The 15,341-nt window shown below is 44.9% G+C and overlaps 2 protein-coding genes across 4 annotated transcripts; both read right to left on the bottom strand.

Annotated features, from left to right (window-relative positions):
• Positions 1-9,260: 9,260 nt before the first annotated feature.
• Positions 9,261-9,740, bottom strand: LOC123040557 (uncharacterized). The gene has a single exon (XM_044463366.1). It carries the CDS (start codon positions 9,738-9,740, stop codon positions 9,261-9,263), a length of 480 nt encoding a protein of 159 aa, XP_044319301.1.
• Positions 9,741-10,574: 834 nt separating this feature from the next.
• On the bottom strand, positions 10,575-14,452 carry LOC123043611 (importin subunit alpha-4). 3 transcript variants are annotated; one of them, XM_044466113.1, is made up of 10 exons: positions 14,089-14,452; positions 13,515-13,611; positions 13,345-13,436; positions 13,136-13,261; positions 12,875-13,057; positions 12,632-12,795; positions 12,458-12,536; positions 11,802-11,930; positions 11,504-11,631; positions 10,575-11,372 (listed from the first exon to the last, which is right to left on the bottom strand). In XM_044466113.1, exons 1-10 carry the CDS (start codon positions 14,389-14,391, stop codon positions 10,979-10,981), a joined length of 1,695 nt encoding a protein of 564 aa, XP_044322048.1. In that variant the 5' UTR covers positions 14,392-14,452; the 3' UTR covers positions 10,575-10,978. The 3 variants fall into 3 exon arrangements, with proteins under 3 accessions (XP_044322048.1, XP_044322049.1, XP_044322050.1); XM_044466114.1 differs by having other exon boundaries at positions 11,504-11,583; XM_044466115.1 differs by having other exon boundaries at positions 13,515-13,615; positions 14,089-14,376.
• Positions 14,453-15,341: the final 889 nt, after the last annotated feature.

Below are 15,341 nucleotides of genomic sequence, written 5' to 3'. Positions count from 1 at the left end.
ATTCTCTTGAAAACAGGATCTATAAAGACATTAAAATGAACAATGTTGTTGAACTCATTCAATGAGCATCTTTTTTGCATTAAGTACTTTATGTACATGCTCAGAATGGTTTAGCTAAAATTATTATCAAAGAGAGTTAAATGAATTACATGACCACTTTTAAAGAATTGTAAATTTACCAGCCTCTTGCTGGACACATACGGCCTTACACACCGTAAGTATGATCTAAATCATACCAATTGCATATCATACTACTTTCCCCTTGTAGTAATCACGTGGAAATCTACAAAGTATTTCCCATCTGCGATAATTCGGTTACATATTGATATCACCACTCCGGCATACATCAATGGGCCCTCTGAGAAAATTAGGGATCTATGTGAGGAATAACAATTTATCCGTCAATCAAAATTATTCATAGCTCGTATGCTGATTGCATCAGCAATAAGGATATTTTTCGGCATTAGGGGGAGATAAGTACCACAAGAAATGTGGAAAAAAATAAATTAGAAATGTTATTGACATTCAATCCTTATATCCACATACTCAAAGAATCTAAACTAGAAGTTTAGAGAATCATATATTTGCAACACATTGCAAATCTGCCACATACATTTACTGATAACAAGGTGTTACTAAATTCTATATTCCTGCAGTAAAGTGTTAGAAAGAGTGAAGGTACCTGATAAACCACTCTTCTCCCCAAATGAGAGCAAGAGGGGGAGAAAATCTGACAAGACGAGATACAATTTATCATATGCTTTCGCTGAAACAGAGGAAATCAAATCCTCAACCAGTAAATGTAGTTCAACATCAAATTGAAGGACACCTTACTGGATGCTCATCATCCAAAGCCCGACATAAATGTGCACAAATGTTTTGGTGTCGGGACATCGAAACACCTTGACTCCATTTGTTATAGGAAATCACAAAGAGTTAAAAAGGAATAAATATTTTATCCACAAACTTCAATGACTCCATCAGAATCATATAAACTAAAGACTACATTTGTCGACATATATTTCTTCTCAAATTGCTAAAACCTTTTGGGCCCTGAACCAAAATCCATGGTAGAGTGTCTCTTGCACTCATATTGGTTCACATAAAAGGAAGCAAGTAATGAAGAATAGCACTCGCTCTGCAAACGAGTGGTATTTACCGCAGTAATACCTACTCCTCATAAGTATCTTCCACATGGAATACAAAAAACTTCTCATTCATAGACAAAGTCAATGAGGTGGTGAGAAAGCGAGGCTTGTAGCAAAAGGGTTCACGCAGAGACCCGACATCGATTACGATGTAACATACCCGCTTGGTATGAGTGGAATTATATTTCGATACTAAATATCATTGGCAATAAAAATAATAATATTATCCATGCAGTTGATGGATGAAGTGGCTACATACTCATATGAGTCACTTATTTTGGAAGTCTCTATTGAAGTCTCTGAAGGGCTTATACTTCCAAATCTAAAAGCAAATCGCAACAAGTTTTGTGTAAAACTTCATAAGTCACTCTATGACTTGAAATAGTCGAAAATCATATGTTACTGTCGACTAAATGAGTTCCTTCTTCAAAAGGATTACTCGAATAATGATGATTGTTTATGTGTTTAATAAAGGAATCCCAAATTTGATATCCTTTCATCACCTCAGTGTATATTGATGACCTCATCATCAATGTCTATACAAGACCTAAAGACACACATAATCATCTCTAGACGGAAAATCTGGATTTAACCAAATTTAGCTTACAACTTGAGCATTCTCTCAAGAATACATACCAGTCTACATATATCCAAGACATGTACGAGAAGTTCAATGTGGATATATCATACCAATAAAAGACATGTAATATGGTCATAGTACCCCTGATAGGGTACAAATCCATTCATACCTAGGGGTGATAATGAAGTGATATCAGGACCTAAAGTTCTATATCTCACTAATGTCAATGCACTCATATCATTGCAAACTTCGTTAGGCCTGACACTATATTTGTTATCTTTGTTCAGAGTGCAACCCCTAACAAAAGGTATATGGTTGATATAAGAAATATTAGCTTATATCTCAAGCTCACAATAAATCTTGGACAATTCTATCAGGAAAATAAAAATATGACCGTAATATGATGTAATGATATTGGCTCCTTATTTGATCCCAACAATGCCATATCAATGACTAAACTCACTATAATAGTCTTCTCATGAAAGTCATCTAAATATGCTTTAACGACTATTTCCACTTATCATTCTTTAAAAGCATTGCAAAATATGCATGGCTCAGTAGAATGATTAACCACACTCGAAATCATTTGGTTGAAATTCATCACAATCACATAACTTGATTTTATCAAGATTCTACCACTTGTGTTACTCAATACCTACAGGTTATATGAAGAGCAATATCATAAAGCACATTGCTTGAAATCACTTATCCTTACGAATTACAGAAAGTGAGGAAACAATTTGCAAACAAAATATTGTGAAAATCCTACAGATTATTCACAATGCCATGGTCATGTCAATGGAATTGGTATGACACATCCTCTAGATTTGCAAACTTCACGAGGAGTAATCTCCAAAACTATAACCTATTAACAATTGTAATATTGCATATGTTGTACTCTTTTTCCCTTCATGAGTTTTCCCTAATGGTTTCTCATAAAAGGTTTTTAACGAGACAATATAAACACAAGTGCCCTTATATGTCATAAACTTTCTCCTTATATTTTTCCCACTTGGTTTTAAAGGAGTTTTCAATGGCATATCATACCGCACTCTTTTCCCTTATGAGTTTTCTATCAAAGTTTCTCATAATGGTTTTTAATGAGGAAATATCTTATCAAAGATAATACGGCATACTTTCTATTTTCCCTATCGGGGTTTTTAAAGGAAGTCCTCAAGACATATTAATTGTTCTCTAAACTCATCAATGATTTTTTTCCTTCTTCAAAGGTTTTTCTCATATGAGTTAACAAGAGACAATAATCATTATATGTTGCATCATTTTCTCCTTATTATTTTTCCCCACTGGGTTTAAAGGAGTTTTAGCAACATATCTGCACTATTCTCCTCATATTTTTCCCACAGGGTTTTTGGAGGAGACATTCAAGATTATTCAAAGAATTTGTCAAGATGATGGATGCACCAAAGAAGAGGCGTTGTACAAGGGGGAGTGTTAAGAATAGAATAGTTGCTTACTAATTAAGCTAATTAGAATTAAGTTAATTGTTAGATAGGTTGCTTGGTTCTCAAGCAACCATGTACTTCCTTGGTTCTCAAGGCAACTATGTAATTCCTTGGCTCTCAAGTAACTATGTGTTTACTTGACCGCCAAGCACCATGTGTACTTCCGCCTGGGTATAAATACCCCACTTCTATCATCAATAAAGACTGATGGATCATCTTTCATTCAAACTCTCTCGTTCTTTACTTTTCACTCAAAACATCAACAACTCATGGTCATGGACATAAACATCCAAATTAGGCGTTCTGTTGAGTGTGGTCGGTAGAGGACTGAGCTACCATGTAGTGTTGTCTCACCCACGTGGCTGGGTCCTTGTACCTATTCCTCCTTTTTTGCATGGACCTATATATATTCATCAACTGTCAAGGGGTACAGAGGACACTAAAAGTGAAAAATTACATCCTCGACCACTACAATTACTAGAGTGAGCCGAAGACGCGACGCCGTCATCCCTTCTCCCTCACCGGAGCCGGACAAATAGTAGACAGTCGAGAAGTCGTCGTGCAGAGAAGTGTAGACAAACGAAGAAGAGAAGTGTAGGTCGGAAGGATCTAAACTGCAGACACACAGGCGCAGACAAACAAAGACTAGATCCACCGAAGACAAATACCGACCGAATCCCATGAGATCCGCCAGAGACACACCTCCACACTCCCTCCGATGAAGCTAGACGCACCATCGGAACAGGGGCTGGGCGGGGAGAATATTATTTCATCTTCAGGGAACCGCCACCACCTCGACTTCCTAAGCACAAACCCTAAACAGACAGAAAAATATACCTTCAAACGAATATGGAACCCTCCCACCGGCAAGTACCGAGATCCACCACACCTACAAGGCCTAAGGCTACAACAGACGAGTAGACCTGCGGTGGCGCTGACAGGAAGCGAGCAACTCAGCCGCCTTTGAGTCGCTACGGAAGCTGCCACGTTGTCTTGTGACGGAACATGGCGCTTTGCATGTCAGTCTCCTCTTTAATACTCTCGTGCATTTTCAAGAAAGAAAACACATGAAGACCTATAACATTAGAGCATCTCCAACAGGCGCGGCAAAAGGCGCGCCCGTGCGGTAAAGTTAGGTTTTAGCGCGCGCCGGCTGATTCCGCGCGCTCCAGCGGTGGCGGGAATTTACCGCGCGCGGGAAGCGTTTGCGCGCGCGGGGGAGAAAGCGGTACGCGGCGCGGTAGATTTGGCGCGTCGCTTACCGCGCGCTTATAAATTGCCACGCTCGCCACGCGCACAGCACACAGCCACGTGCCCTCCCCTCGCAACCTCGCCGCTTCGCAGCTTTCCGCGCCATCACCGCGCCACCATGCCGCCGCGCCGCCGGGGTGCTTCCGGCTATCGCGGCGTCCGCGAGCACCCCAACGGCTGGTACTCCGTCGAGATACGGTCCGGCGACGTCCAGCTCGGCCTCGGGACATTCCGGAGCGTGCATGAGGCGGCCCGCGCGTACGACGCGGCGGCGTGGCGCTTGGACAGGCCCCGGTCGCAGATGAACTTCCGGGACGTCTTCACGCGCGAGCAGGCACAGCGCGTCGCCCCTCCGCCGCGTCTCATCACCAACATGGACCGTGCCGACCACGCTCGGCGGCAGCGCCGCCTCCTCGTCGCCGAGGAGGACGAGCGAGCCATGGCAGAGTGGCGTCGTCGCCACCCGGAGGACGTTGCCGACGAGCATGCCTACTGGGCGGAGAGGACGGCAAGGCGCCGCGCGGAGCGGGCTGACCGGCGTCAGCGGAAGGCATTGGCGAACGAGCAGTGCGACATAGTTTCAGCAGGTGGGAGGTCGTTCTTCACCGCGGACGACGAACGTTGGGACGACATATGGATCTCAACCTCGGACGACACCGACGAGGATGATGGTGATGGTAGCGACTTGGAGTAGTTTCTATCGCTGTATGTCGTAGTAGTTTCTATCTATCTATCTATGCCGTAGTAGTATCTATCTATCTATGTATGTCGAACTATCTATCTATCTATGTAAAATATCTTGTATTGTTTTTTTATCTATGCAAAAAAATGTTTATAGAATGAGCGCGCGCTGCATTTTTACCGTGCCTGCTGGAGCTGCGCGCGCGTGCGGCTTTACAGCGCGGCTGCTGGAGCAAACGTTGCGCGCCGCGCCAAACCAGGCGATGGGGCGTGCCAAATCAGTTTTTAACGCGCGGCGCGTTCGGCGCCTGTTGGAGATGCTCTTAGAGCATGTACAGATGTATTCCCCCAAACTGACCAGAGAGACGCAAAACCATTGACCAGCAGGAGAGAGAACAAAAAAAGCAACTCAACCGGACCCCTCAAAGCACACTTAAATGTCCGGAATGTCCGACACTTCTCATATTACCCTCATGTATAAGATGAGTATGAGGAGTGCCCGAGCGAGTCCGGACAATGATTTTGCGCCTGTCACATAGGATTGATCCACCACGAAGCATCCTTTTCTTTCTTTCTTTATTATTTATTTACTTCCTCTCTCTATCTCAACCAATCACATGCAGATGATCAGACGTATAGGAAAAAAGTGAGGTACATGACTGCATGGATGAACAAATATGGAATTAAAATGGACATGCCCAAACACTGACCGGCCGCGTCCAGGGAAGTTTGAGAGACCAAATATGTTCAGTCCGGTTGTAGATGCCCTTACCAAGCAGTGTTTTTTTATATACTCTACCCTGCAGTTGTTTATCAAATGCTATGATGATTAAAAACAAATTAAGCCCAAGTATAGATGTCCAATACATATATACACGGTCCACTCTACGATGGAAAAAATCAGACTAAAACCAACCAACAATCAAGGCATAGAAAGAGTGCAAGTCGGTCCGGGCATTCCTTGTTCAGTAAGATCAACTCTAGCAGAGTCATTATGTTAGTCCGATTGTCACAATAACCGTTTTCATAGAAATGCTGGTCAAATATATATTCTATAGTCACCATCTTTTTCTTTCTTTTTTGAGTTGGTCACCATCTTCTTAGGATCACCATTATTTATGGAACAACCTTCAAATATGGCCTCCCTATCATCATACATGTGGTCTCGAGACTGCTATTTGGAGCTCGCTCCATGTGGCAGTTACGTCTATTTACGTGTGGTGCGAAAGAAAGTTCGGGTGGCCCCTACGACCAATGTTCAAAATATCGTCTGATTCAATGATTTATCGGCCACTTCATCGCTTATCAGTGTGTGATCACTAAGGTTATACCTTATCTCTGGTATTTATCATTTGAACCGATTTATCGCTTATCAATAGGTGATCACTAAAGGTTATACCTTATCTTTAGTATTTATCATTTGGACCGATTTATCGCTCTGACAAGCATTATTCAGCCAGGGCCCTATGGCCGGAAACTCCAAAACAGGACCTCCTCTTTAACAGCCTCCGGAACAACACACTTCGTCCCCCGCGCGAGAGGACATGTGTTGTAGTGTTGTCCTACTTTGTTGTCGTTGATCCATTTTATATAATATGATATGATACTTTTTTTTAACACAGTACAGATGCAAGTGCTCATATACACGTGCATACACTCACCCTTATGAACGCACATATGCACCCCTACCCCTATGAGCACCTCCGAAATACTGAGTCAGCATATCATCTTGAAATTTACGAAGTCACTGAATGCGCATCGCCGGAAATCCTGAAATAAATTCAGGAATAAATGCGAGCACCAGGACTTGAACCCTGGTGGGCTGGGGATACCACAGTCCCTCTAACCATCCAACCACAGGTTGGTTCGCATATGATATGATACCTATTATGTATTGTTGTAGTGATTTCCTATTTTGTTTGTTGTTGATTCATTGTTTGACATGCACTACCTCCTTCCCAAAATATAAGGCGTCGATTGACTTTTTTGGTCTTCATTACACAACTTATGGCACACTCATGGTTATTTTTATTTTTACCTTATTAGTACTTGAAACCTAGGCATTGCAACAAAAAACTGGCCGATTAATAGTCTACTGATAAATTTGACTGATTTTCGATTAATCTCTAATCCCCAACCGACCAAAACGCTAGCGATAAGCAATATCCTGACACTGCCCCTACCCTACCTCACGTGGGATGGCTTTGAGGTGGTGAAAAAAAGAATCACCCAATTATGAAGACACCAAATATAGAGACTCAAGTCCCCATAAATTATTTAAAGTGTACTCCATAACGATTATGGATGTTGCAGTTTTGGCAATTCCACTGGAGCTGTTTGAAGTACTAAGAGGGTGTTTGTTCCAGGGACTTATTTGTTTAGGGATTAAAAAAGTTCTTATAAGTCCCATCTAAACCAAACAGGAGGGACTTATAGGGACTTATTGGGGTCATTTGGAACTTATCAAAAAAGACTCTCATGGAGGAACTTATTGGAACTTATCGATCTGGACGCACCTACCCCGCATCGCCCCGCACGAACCCCGCCCCGCTCGTTCCCCTCCTCCTCGCCTCGCTCCTTCCCTGCCTCGCCCCAATCGCCGCCGCCGTCGGCACCCTCAACCGCCGCCGCCATGGCCGATGAGGAGGACGAGATCCCCTTCTTCTCTCAATTCCCCTCGTCTCAACAGGCAACCGAAGGCTCATCCGCCGGTGGAAATCTCGGGAGGGGAATGGGTTTCTTGGATCTCAACAGCAACGTCGACGTCTTCCCGGAGTTGGGCTCGTACCAGCAACTCCTCTTCGACCAGTCGGACGGTCATGGCCTTCCTCCGGTTGGACCTGGTCGTGGGAGGCCCGTGCCCCAGGGCGGAGGAGGCCGCAGCCGGTCTCTGAACATCGGAGGCCGAGGCGGCTCTCACCTGCGTCCGTTCGTCGCCCCGGCCGCAGCTGCCGTTGAGGGAGGCGGCATAGGGCGTGGGAGGACCGTGTCCCAGGTCACTGGACGCGGCGTAGGTCGAGGCAATGGGTCCTCAGCGGCCGGCAGTAGAGGAAAAACTGTGGGGAAGCAACGTGTAGTTCCCTGTAACATCAACTTATAAGTCCCTGTAAACAAACAGGTAGGGACTCGGGACTTATAAGTCCATGTAAACAAACAGGTAGGGACTTATAACTTATAAGTTGGGACTTCAAAAAATCCTATGACTTATGAAACAAACAGGGCCTAACAAACCGAGGCGATATACTAGAAACCACAAAGATAACAATTAATTAAACTAGCCGGTTTGTTTGGTTTGGTATCAAAGAAACTCGTTGGATGTGATGCAGATGTACTCAAGCACTCGATGTCGAGCTCCGGAGTGAAAGCTTAGGTCTGATCAGAGTTGGTTATACCTAGCAATGATGATGTTTTTTTTTCCGTAGTTATCTTGTTTAAGGAATTGCTCGAATTTGTTCGGATTGATTTTTCGAGGTGAAAACCTAGATTCTAACCTTGATGGTTGAATCAGATTACGACGTTTGAGTGTCGCTTCCTTTCTGGTATTGATGTTGAAGAACCTCGGCGTTTGGTGATATCATGAGATGATTTATGCAGATATGGTCATTGTTGCAGTTTGCCGGTCGCTAATTAATCTGATCGCCTTGGGACTTTTTTCTTTTTTCATCGTCTACGCGTAGCTTTGGTCTTATATGACTTTGCTAATTGTGAGCGTGCTTATTGTATGTGTTGATGTGAGATGTGTGCATGATAGCTATGCAGAGGCCGGGTGTGTGCTTAATGTGTTATGTATCCTTTTGATGCTTTATTTTAAGCCAATAAAATTCACCATTTATAGAAAAGACGTGGAAATAACAGTAGCTAGTACATCTGTGTCCGACTCACAAGCCATGACACCATAACACTTGCATCTGGGCTAAGCCCATGAATGCATCTCTGCAAATACAAAGTTAAACAGCAAATCCAACACTACACTACTGGGCGACGGTGACCGCCAACACACAACAGATTCACCCAACGGCCGGCAACAGCTGCAGCACCGGCTAACGATCGAGTTAGCTGCATGCGCTGCAACATTATTCAGAACCACTCGCAGGTACGCTACGCAGCCAGCTAGCAAGGCGATTCGATCGATCTAGTCTACGGTTTGTAGTAGACGATCTTCACCTCGGTGACGCCGTGGCAGTCGCCGTCGGGAACGGAGTGCTCGAAGCAGTGGCCGCCGCCGTTGCACCCGGCCGTGGGGCAGTGCCCCCGCAGCGGGCTGCCGTGCGGGGTGACGGAGACAAGGATGGGGCCCGACTGCTGGGTGCTCACCTCGTAGTACGCGCCGCCGTCGTGGCCCAGGTGGACCTTGGCCACCGCAGCGCCGGACACAAGCACGCCCCCTGTCCACGCGCACACGTCGAATGACTCGTGCTTCCCGTCCGGGAGCACCCACCCGTCGGGGAAGAGGAGGTCGCGCTGTGCGCGGCCCTCCTCCAGGCTCAGCTTCAGGTCCTGCCCGCATAGGTTCTGCACCGTCACCCTGTGGCCGCCGCAGCCTTGGCCGGCGGCGAGCATGGCGGTGGCGGACAGAGCAACCAGCAGCAGGAGAGCGGGGGGCTTGGAGAAGGCCATGGCGAGCTAGCTAGCTCTTGGTACGAACTGCGAAGGGCTTGGGAGTCGAGGAGGAACAGGAGAGGCTGGCACTGGCTTGTGGTGAGGTTTATGGCTCAGCGTTGTGGGAGTATTTATAGGCAGAGAAGCTTCACTAGGGCTTAAGGATATTCCGCATTCCAGTACTGGTTCGAGATTTTAGGGAGGATGGTTCGAGATTTTAGTCTCGTCAGATATTCCGCATTCCAGTACTGGGCTGCTACTCCGCAAGTCCAGTCACCGAGCCCTCCCGTTCACCGCACACGAAGTCTACGCCCCAGAAGTCGATTCGTCTCGCATTTTGGTTCTCCGTGAAATGACTGTTCCTGACTAGACAGCACCACATTTTGGTCTTACGAATGATAATAGATGGACTACTACATCTTTTTCGAGTACACTATGGTCATTTGGGTTTCTAAGAAACATGTCCTACCTGAAATAAGGATGCAAGCGAACACGTCCACGAAGCATGCGGAGTGACGGCCGGAGATGAAGTAACACGCCCCTGTTTTAAACACTGTGCTGCTCCAGAAAAATACTGTTGCGGATACATGCGCCTGCATCCCACCTTGTACCTACTCCCTCCGTCCCAAATTACTTGTCTTACTTGTCTTTAATCAAGACAAGTAATTTGGGAGGAAGTACTATACTGCCTGAGAATTACATGTTGCACTACACCTGCCTGTTGAGAAACCGATAGCCAGCCGCGTGCTCGATATTTCAGAGACACATAGTACTACTCTGTTACTAGGGAAACAAAACTTGAACTTATAGCAATCACATCTACCGTGGACATCAAACATACACCCTCTGTTCTTAAACGGAAGACGTTTTTGTAGTTCAAGAGGTACTATCAAATTGCAGGGTCAATCGAACACAGGCCCGGTTGGTTACAACTTACAAGGCTTTCACCGAGCCCCAGGATCAGCTCCTCAATCACTCCCACTAGACAGAAGGCAGGAGGCACATGTCAAAACATACTTTACACTTCCTGCTCACCCATTCCCAGATGTATTTTTTCCCATCAAGTTTGGATTGCTCACCACGTATTCCACGCATTCACGGATTTTTCAGTTCTACTGCATAGTACAGACATTTCACGAGAATTCTTTTTCACGACGATAAATATCTCTCTATGCTGGCCACGATCACATGAATAATTTGATATTTAATCATGCGAGGAAGAAGGATTTAGCTACGAGCAATGCGGTCGTCTAGGATCACTCGGTTCCGTCCACACTGGACGCTGCTACCGGCGGCTGTGCGGTATCTTCCGGCTGCACCGTCTCCACGTTCTCTGCCGGGTGGTCTTTGGAGGCCGTCAAGTTTGCGTCATCGCTTACTTCCTCGTCCCAATACCTCTCGAGGAGCTTCATGGCTAACTTGTAAACCGCGTCATTGTCGAAATCCTGCAGATCCTCCAAATTGTCCAAGCCCCCATTCTCCAGAATAAACTGCGCATACGGGTTCATCGCGGATTCATTGCGCTGCTTCCCGATGTCACCCTCCTCGAGTATATTTTGGAGACCTTCCAGACATGTATACACAAGATCAACGTCTTGGTACTTGAGGACATTGCAGAGTGGCTCCAAACATCCCCGGCTCACCAAATATCTGCGGTCAGAGAGTGAAAAAGTCATTGCAAAGCACTTGGCTCAACATCATGCACATACAAAATAATGAAAGCAAGAATGTTCAAATTGCGTGTGAACTAGCACGCAAGATAACCACTGGTTAAGACTTACTGGATTTGATCGCTTGAACCACCAGAGGCAGCATTTGATATAGCCCAAGCAGCTTCCTTCTTTAAATCAGTTTCTGAGGTCTTTAGTAGAACAATGACATGGTTCATAACATCAGCATCAATGACTGCCTTTCAAAAGAATTATGAGTCAACCAATAGTAATAATAACATAAATGTGCAAGATTCAGTTGACATAGGGCAAAATGATAATGCAACCAATGTACATTCAGTTCCATTCAACTGAACGCAGGAGCCTAATTTTATTGCATAAACACCAAAATCAGCATATAACTTATTACCTGAATCTGATCCTTGCTGCCAGCGGTAATATTAGAAACAATTAGACAAGCTTGTTTCTTGATGATCTTTGGATAATTTCGCGCTAATAACTGGGCTAAGCAAGGAAGAATGCCCTGTTCTACTATGACCTGAAAAACATTATTGCACAGGTTCAACACACCAAAATAAACACCGGCTAGGCATTGTAGCAAATAATAGACAATACATATAAATTTCTGACAGCAACACACATGCAAACTATATGCCGGAGGCATGCAGAGCTCCCCTAAGGTTTCACAATTTCATACTGCATGAAGTGTACATGAATTGATCGGAATATGGGCATACGAACTTGCGAAGTATGAAATCAGTGAGGCTGGTACCAAACAGTGGTGTTAGAGGATGAACAGCTGGTGAGGTTTATTGAGGAAATAAATGATCTAGTCAGACTCCAATAATGTAAATATGCAATATTAGGTACAGTCATTGCAGCTAATGTAAGATGAACTTCGGGCAATAGAGCAACCACCCCCAACCCCACCTGCCAATTCAAGCAACTACATAGTCGGTTCCTCTGATCTCATTGTTGCAGTTAACTGACAGTCCATATTGGTTAAGTAAAAGATAATAACAAACAATGAAACAAATAGTACAGGTCTATACAAATTTAACCAACCTGCACTTGAGTATCATCTCCGGCAGAAATTCTTGCGAGTGACATAATGACAGGGAGAAGAATATTAGCTGACGCATGCCTAAAACCAGGACAAAAGAGTGTTTCATATGATGAGTCGTGAGTGGTTTTTCCTCATATGTGGAAATGCATACAAAACTGATTCCACCAACTTACATCAGAAGTTTTACAAGTTGAGGGCATACACCTGCATCTAATGCATCTTGGATGCCACCTTCCACACCATCACATATATAATAAAGAGCCCAGCATGCATCTGCCAAGATCTTCTCATCAGCGGAATGGATAAGAAGGCTGACTATTTCCAGTATTGGTTTCACCTGCAATGATCAACCAAAATAGATTCAGCAAAAAAAAATTCACATGTTAACTAGGGAATATAATCATACAGAGACCCACTTGTACTTCAGCCGGTAATTTCCCAAAACAAAGGTTTGACAGTGCCCATGTAGCAGTCCTCAGAACTGAAACTTTCATGTCTTCTTTAAATTGAGCTAGTAATGGTGTAACAGCGCCATGATCAAGAACAATCTCTCTGCAGCTAGGCATGTCTGCGGCTATATTTCCAAGAGCCCATGTAGCCTGCTTAACAACAGAGCCAACAATATAAGTAACAAAACCATTTCAAAAACAATGTACAATAGAGTATCATTCTTTGACCTGGTGTCTGATATTAGCATCCGGGGATTCTAAGAGCTCTATCAGCCTTGGAACAGCACCGCATTCAGCAACTAGCAGTGTATAATCAGAAGCAGCTATGTTGGTAAGCACCCATGCTGCTTCCATCTGCAAAAGGTATACCCAGTATAAGATTGTTTACAGAGAAAAACAAAGGGAAGAAACAAAAGAAAACAAACAGACGACCATACTTGGAGCTGAGGAGGTCTTTGTCTTGAAAGGAACTCAGCAAACCTTGGCAGGACATCCGCTCTAATGATTTTTATCATGGTTGAGTTCTTCCCTACAGATATAGCAATAACAAGTTAATCTTTAGCCACACACAGAAGAAATGGCATCTCACATTAAACATGTCAAGTACCGTCCGAGAGAAGTTTCCTGAACTGGACTGTGGCTTCCAGCTGAGTAGCTGCGTCATCTGACCAGACTTTATCCACCATTTCTGATAGGCCTTCAAGCTAACTGGATACAAGAAACAGAATAAGGAAATCTGGAAAGAAAGATAATGAGTGCACACCACAAGTAATTCTTGCATTGTGACAAATGAAAGGATCTGATCCATCGCATAAACAGTTGACATTTGCCAAGCCATAGGAGGAACTTGTCACGGGCTCCTTACAGTTCACATTTTCAAAGGCAGGCAGATAACTAGCCAATATCTATATACTAGTAACAAGTGAGTAATAAGTGTGTTCATCCAAACATGGCAGTGAGGCGTTTTGGTAGAAAAAAAACCATGCAGTAACAACCATCTATTCTCTGTTGGAATTATCTTCTGCGCGTCATCTGTGGCTTCAAATACTAAACAGGTCTCCACTTGCGAGCATGAGCTATAATTCGCAGAACGAATAAATTTCAAACACAAGGTGGCAAATCATACTACTTTCTTACAAAACGACCAACGGCGGCTAGAGTCAGAACCCTAAGTACCGCACCTCAGCGTCGGCGGCGGCCCGCAGAGCGTCTGCGGGGGGCGGAGAGGACGGGGGCGAAGACGGCTCGGAGGAAGGAGGTGGCGCGGTGGCGTCTGCGGCCGCATCAGAAGGAGACACGACGGGGGCGGGGGTAAGGCTGGGCTCCTCGCGGCGGCGCTTGAAGAGGCCGGCGTCGCGGTTGCGGCGACGGAGGGCGAGGAGGCGGTCCTCGCGTCGCCGGCGCGAGCGGGCGGCGTCCACGCCCGGTGGCTTGTACGCGCCGCGGCGCGCCTCGTCGGACGGCCGCCGTGGGACGCGCGGCATGGCGCGGACGCGGCGAGGTAGGCTCGGGTCGGGCTCTGGTTCGGTTCGGGCCGGATCCTGTTTCAGGAGCTGGTGCGGTCGGAACATGGTCGTTGTCTTTTCATGCCACCTCACCGTATCCATTTTCTTTTAACACGGTCTACGATCATACGTACACATACACTTACCCCTATCGATTTGCGATGCACAAATTTGAATCCACAAACGTCCACGGAAGCAGCCGGTACGTGTCCGCTTTGAGTACCTTTTAAATTGTCCCGTCAAATACATATGACTGATGGAGATGAAGAAAGATAAAAGAAAAAATAAACAATGAGGAAACATGGTTAGCGGTGGACCGTATCCTACATGGGACTGTCCGGACATGTACGAACATTCTCATTTCCTCTGTATATATGGGATGGGTACGAAGATTTGTGGATTGTGCGGACAAAGCGAGGAGTCCGGTTGGGTTGTTTTTTAACCTTATCTCTCCTGTATACGTAGTGACCGGCTGTCTGTCCGGACGTCTGGAGAGGATATGAGGTCTTCGGTAGTTGATGCTCTTACTACTCTGACTCTGTACTCGTCCATGTCTCGCCACATAAATAATCCATCTTGTTATCTTCTTACCGAATTCCCTCTCTGTTCTTCCGGTATTTGCAAATGATCAGCAGATTGTGCTATTTTCTCTACTTTGAATAAAATCCATCCTTCTATTCCAAGTCTAGACCGTCGGATATGTTTTATTCCAGTCGCTTTCTATGCCAACCTTCTCCTAATATGCTTTTCGGTCGGAGATGAGCTAACGCGCCCCTGCTTTAATAATTGTTCTACTCTAAAACTAAAACTTTAAACCCCAAACCGTAAACCTTAAGCCCATAACTCTAAAACCCTAAAAACATATGAAACTTGGTAAAACTTGATGAAACTTTGTAAAACTTAATGTTATGACTATCAAGTTTCAATAC

The sequence above is a fragment of the Triticum aestivum genome, chromosome 2B (assembly GCF_018294505.1).
Source record: "Triticum aestivum cultivar Chinese Spring chromosome 2B, IWGSC CS RefSeq v2.1, whole genome shotgun sequence".
Taxonomy (NCBI): domain Eukaryota; kingdom Viridiplantae; phylum Streptophyta; class Magnoliopsida; order Poales; family Poaceae; genus Triticum; species Triticum aestivum.
This window is presented reverse-complemented; position numbering and strand designations above follow the sequence as displayed.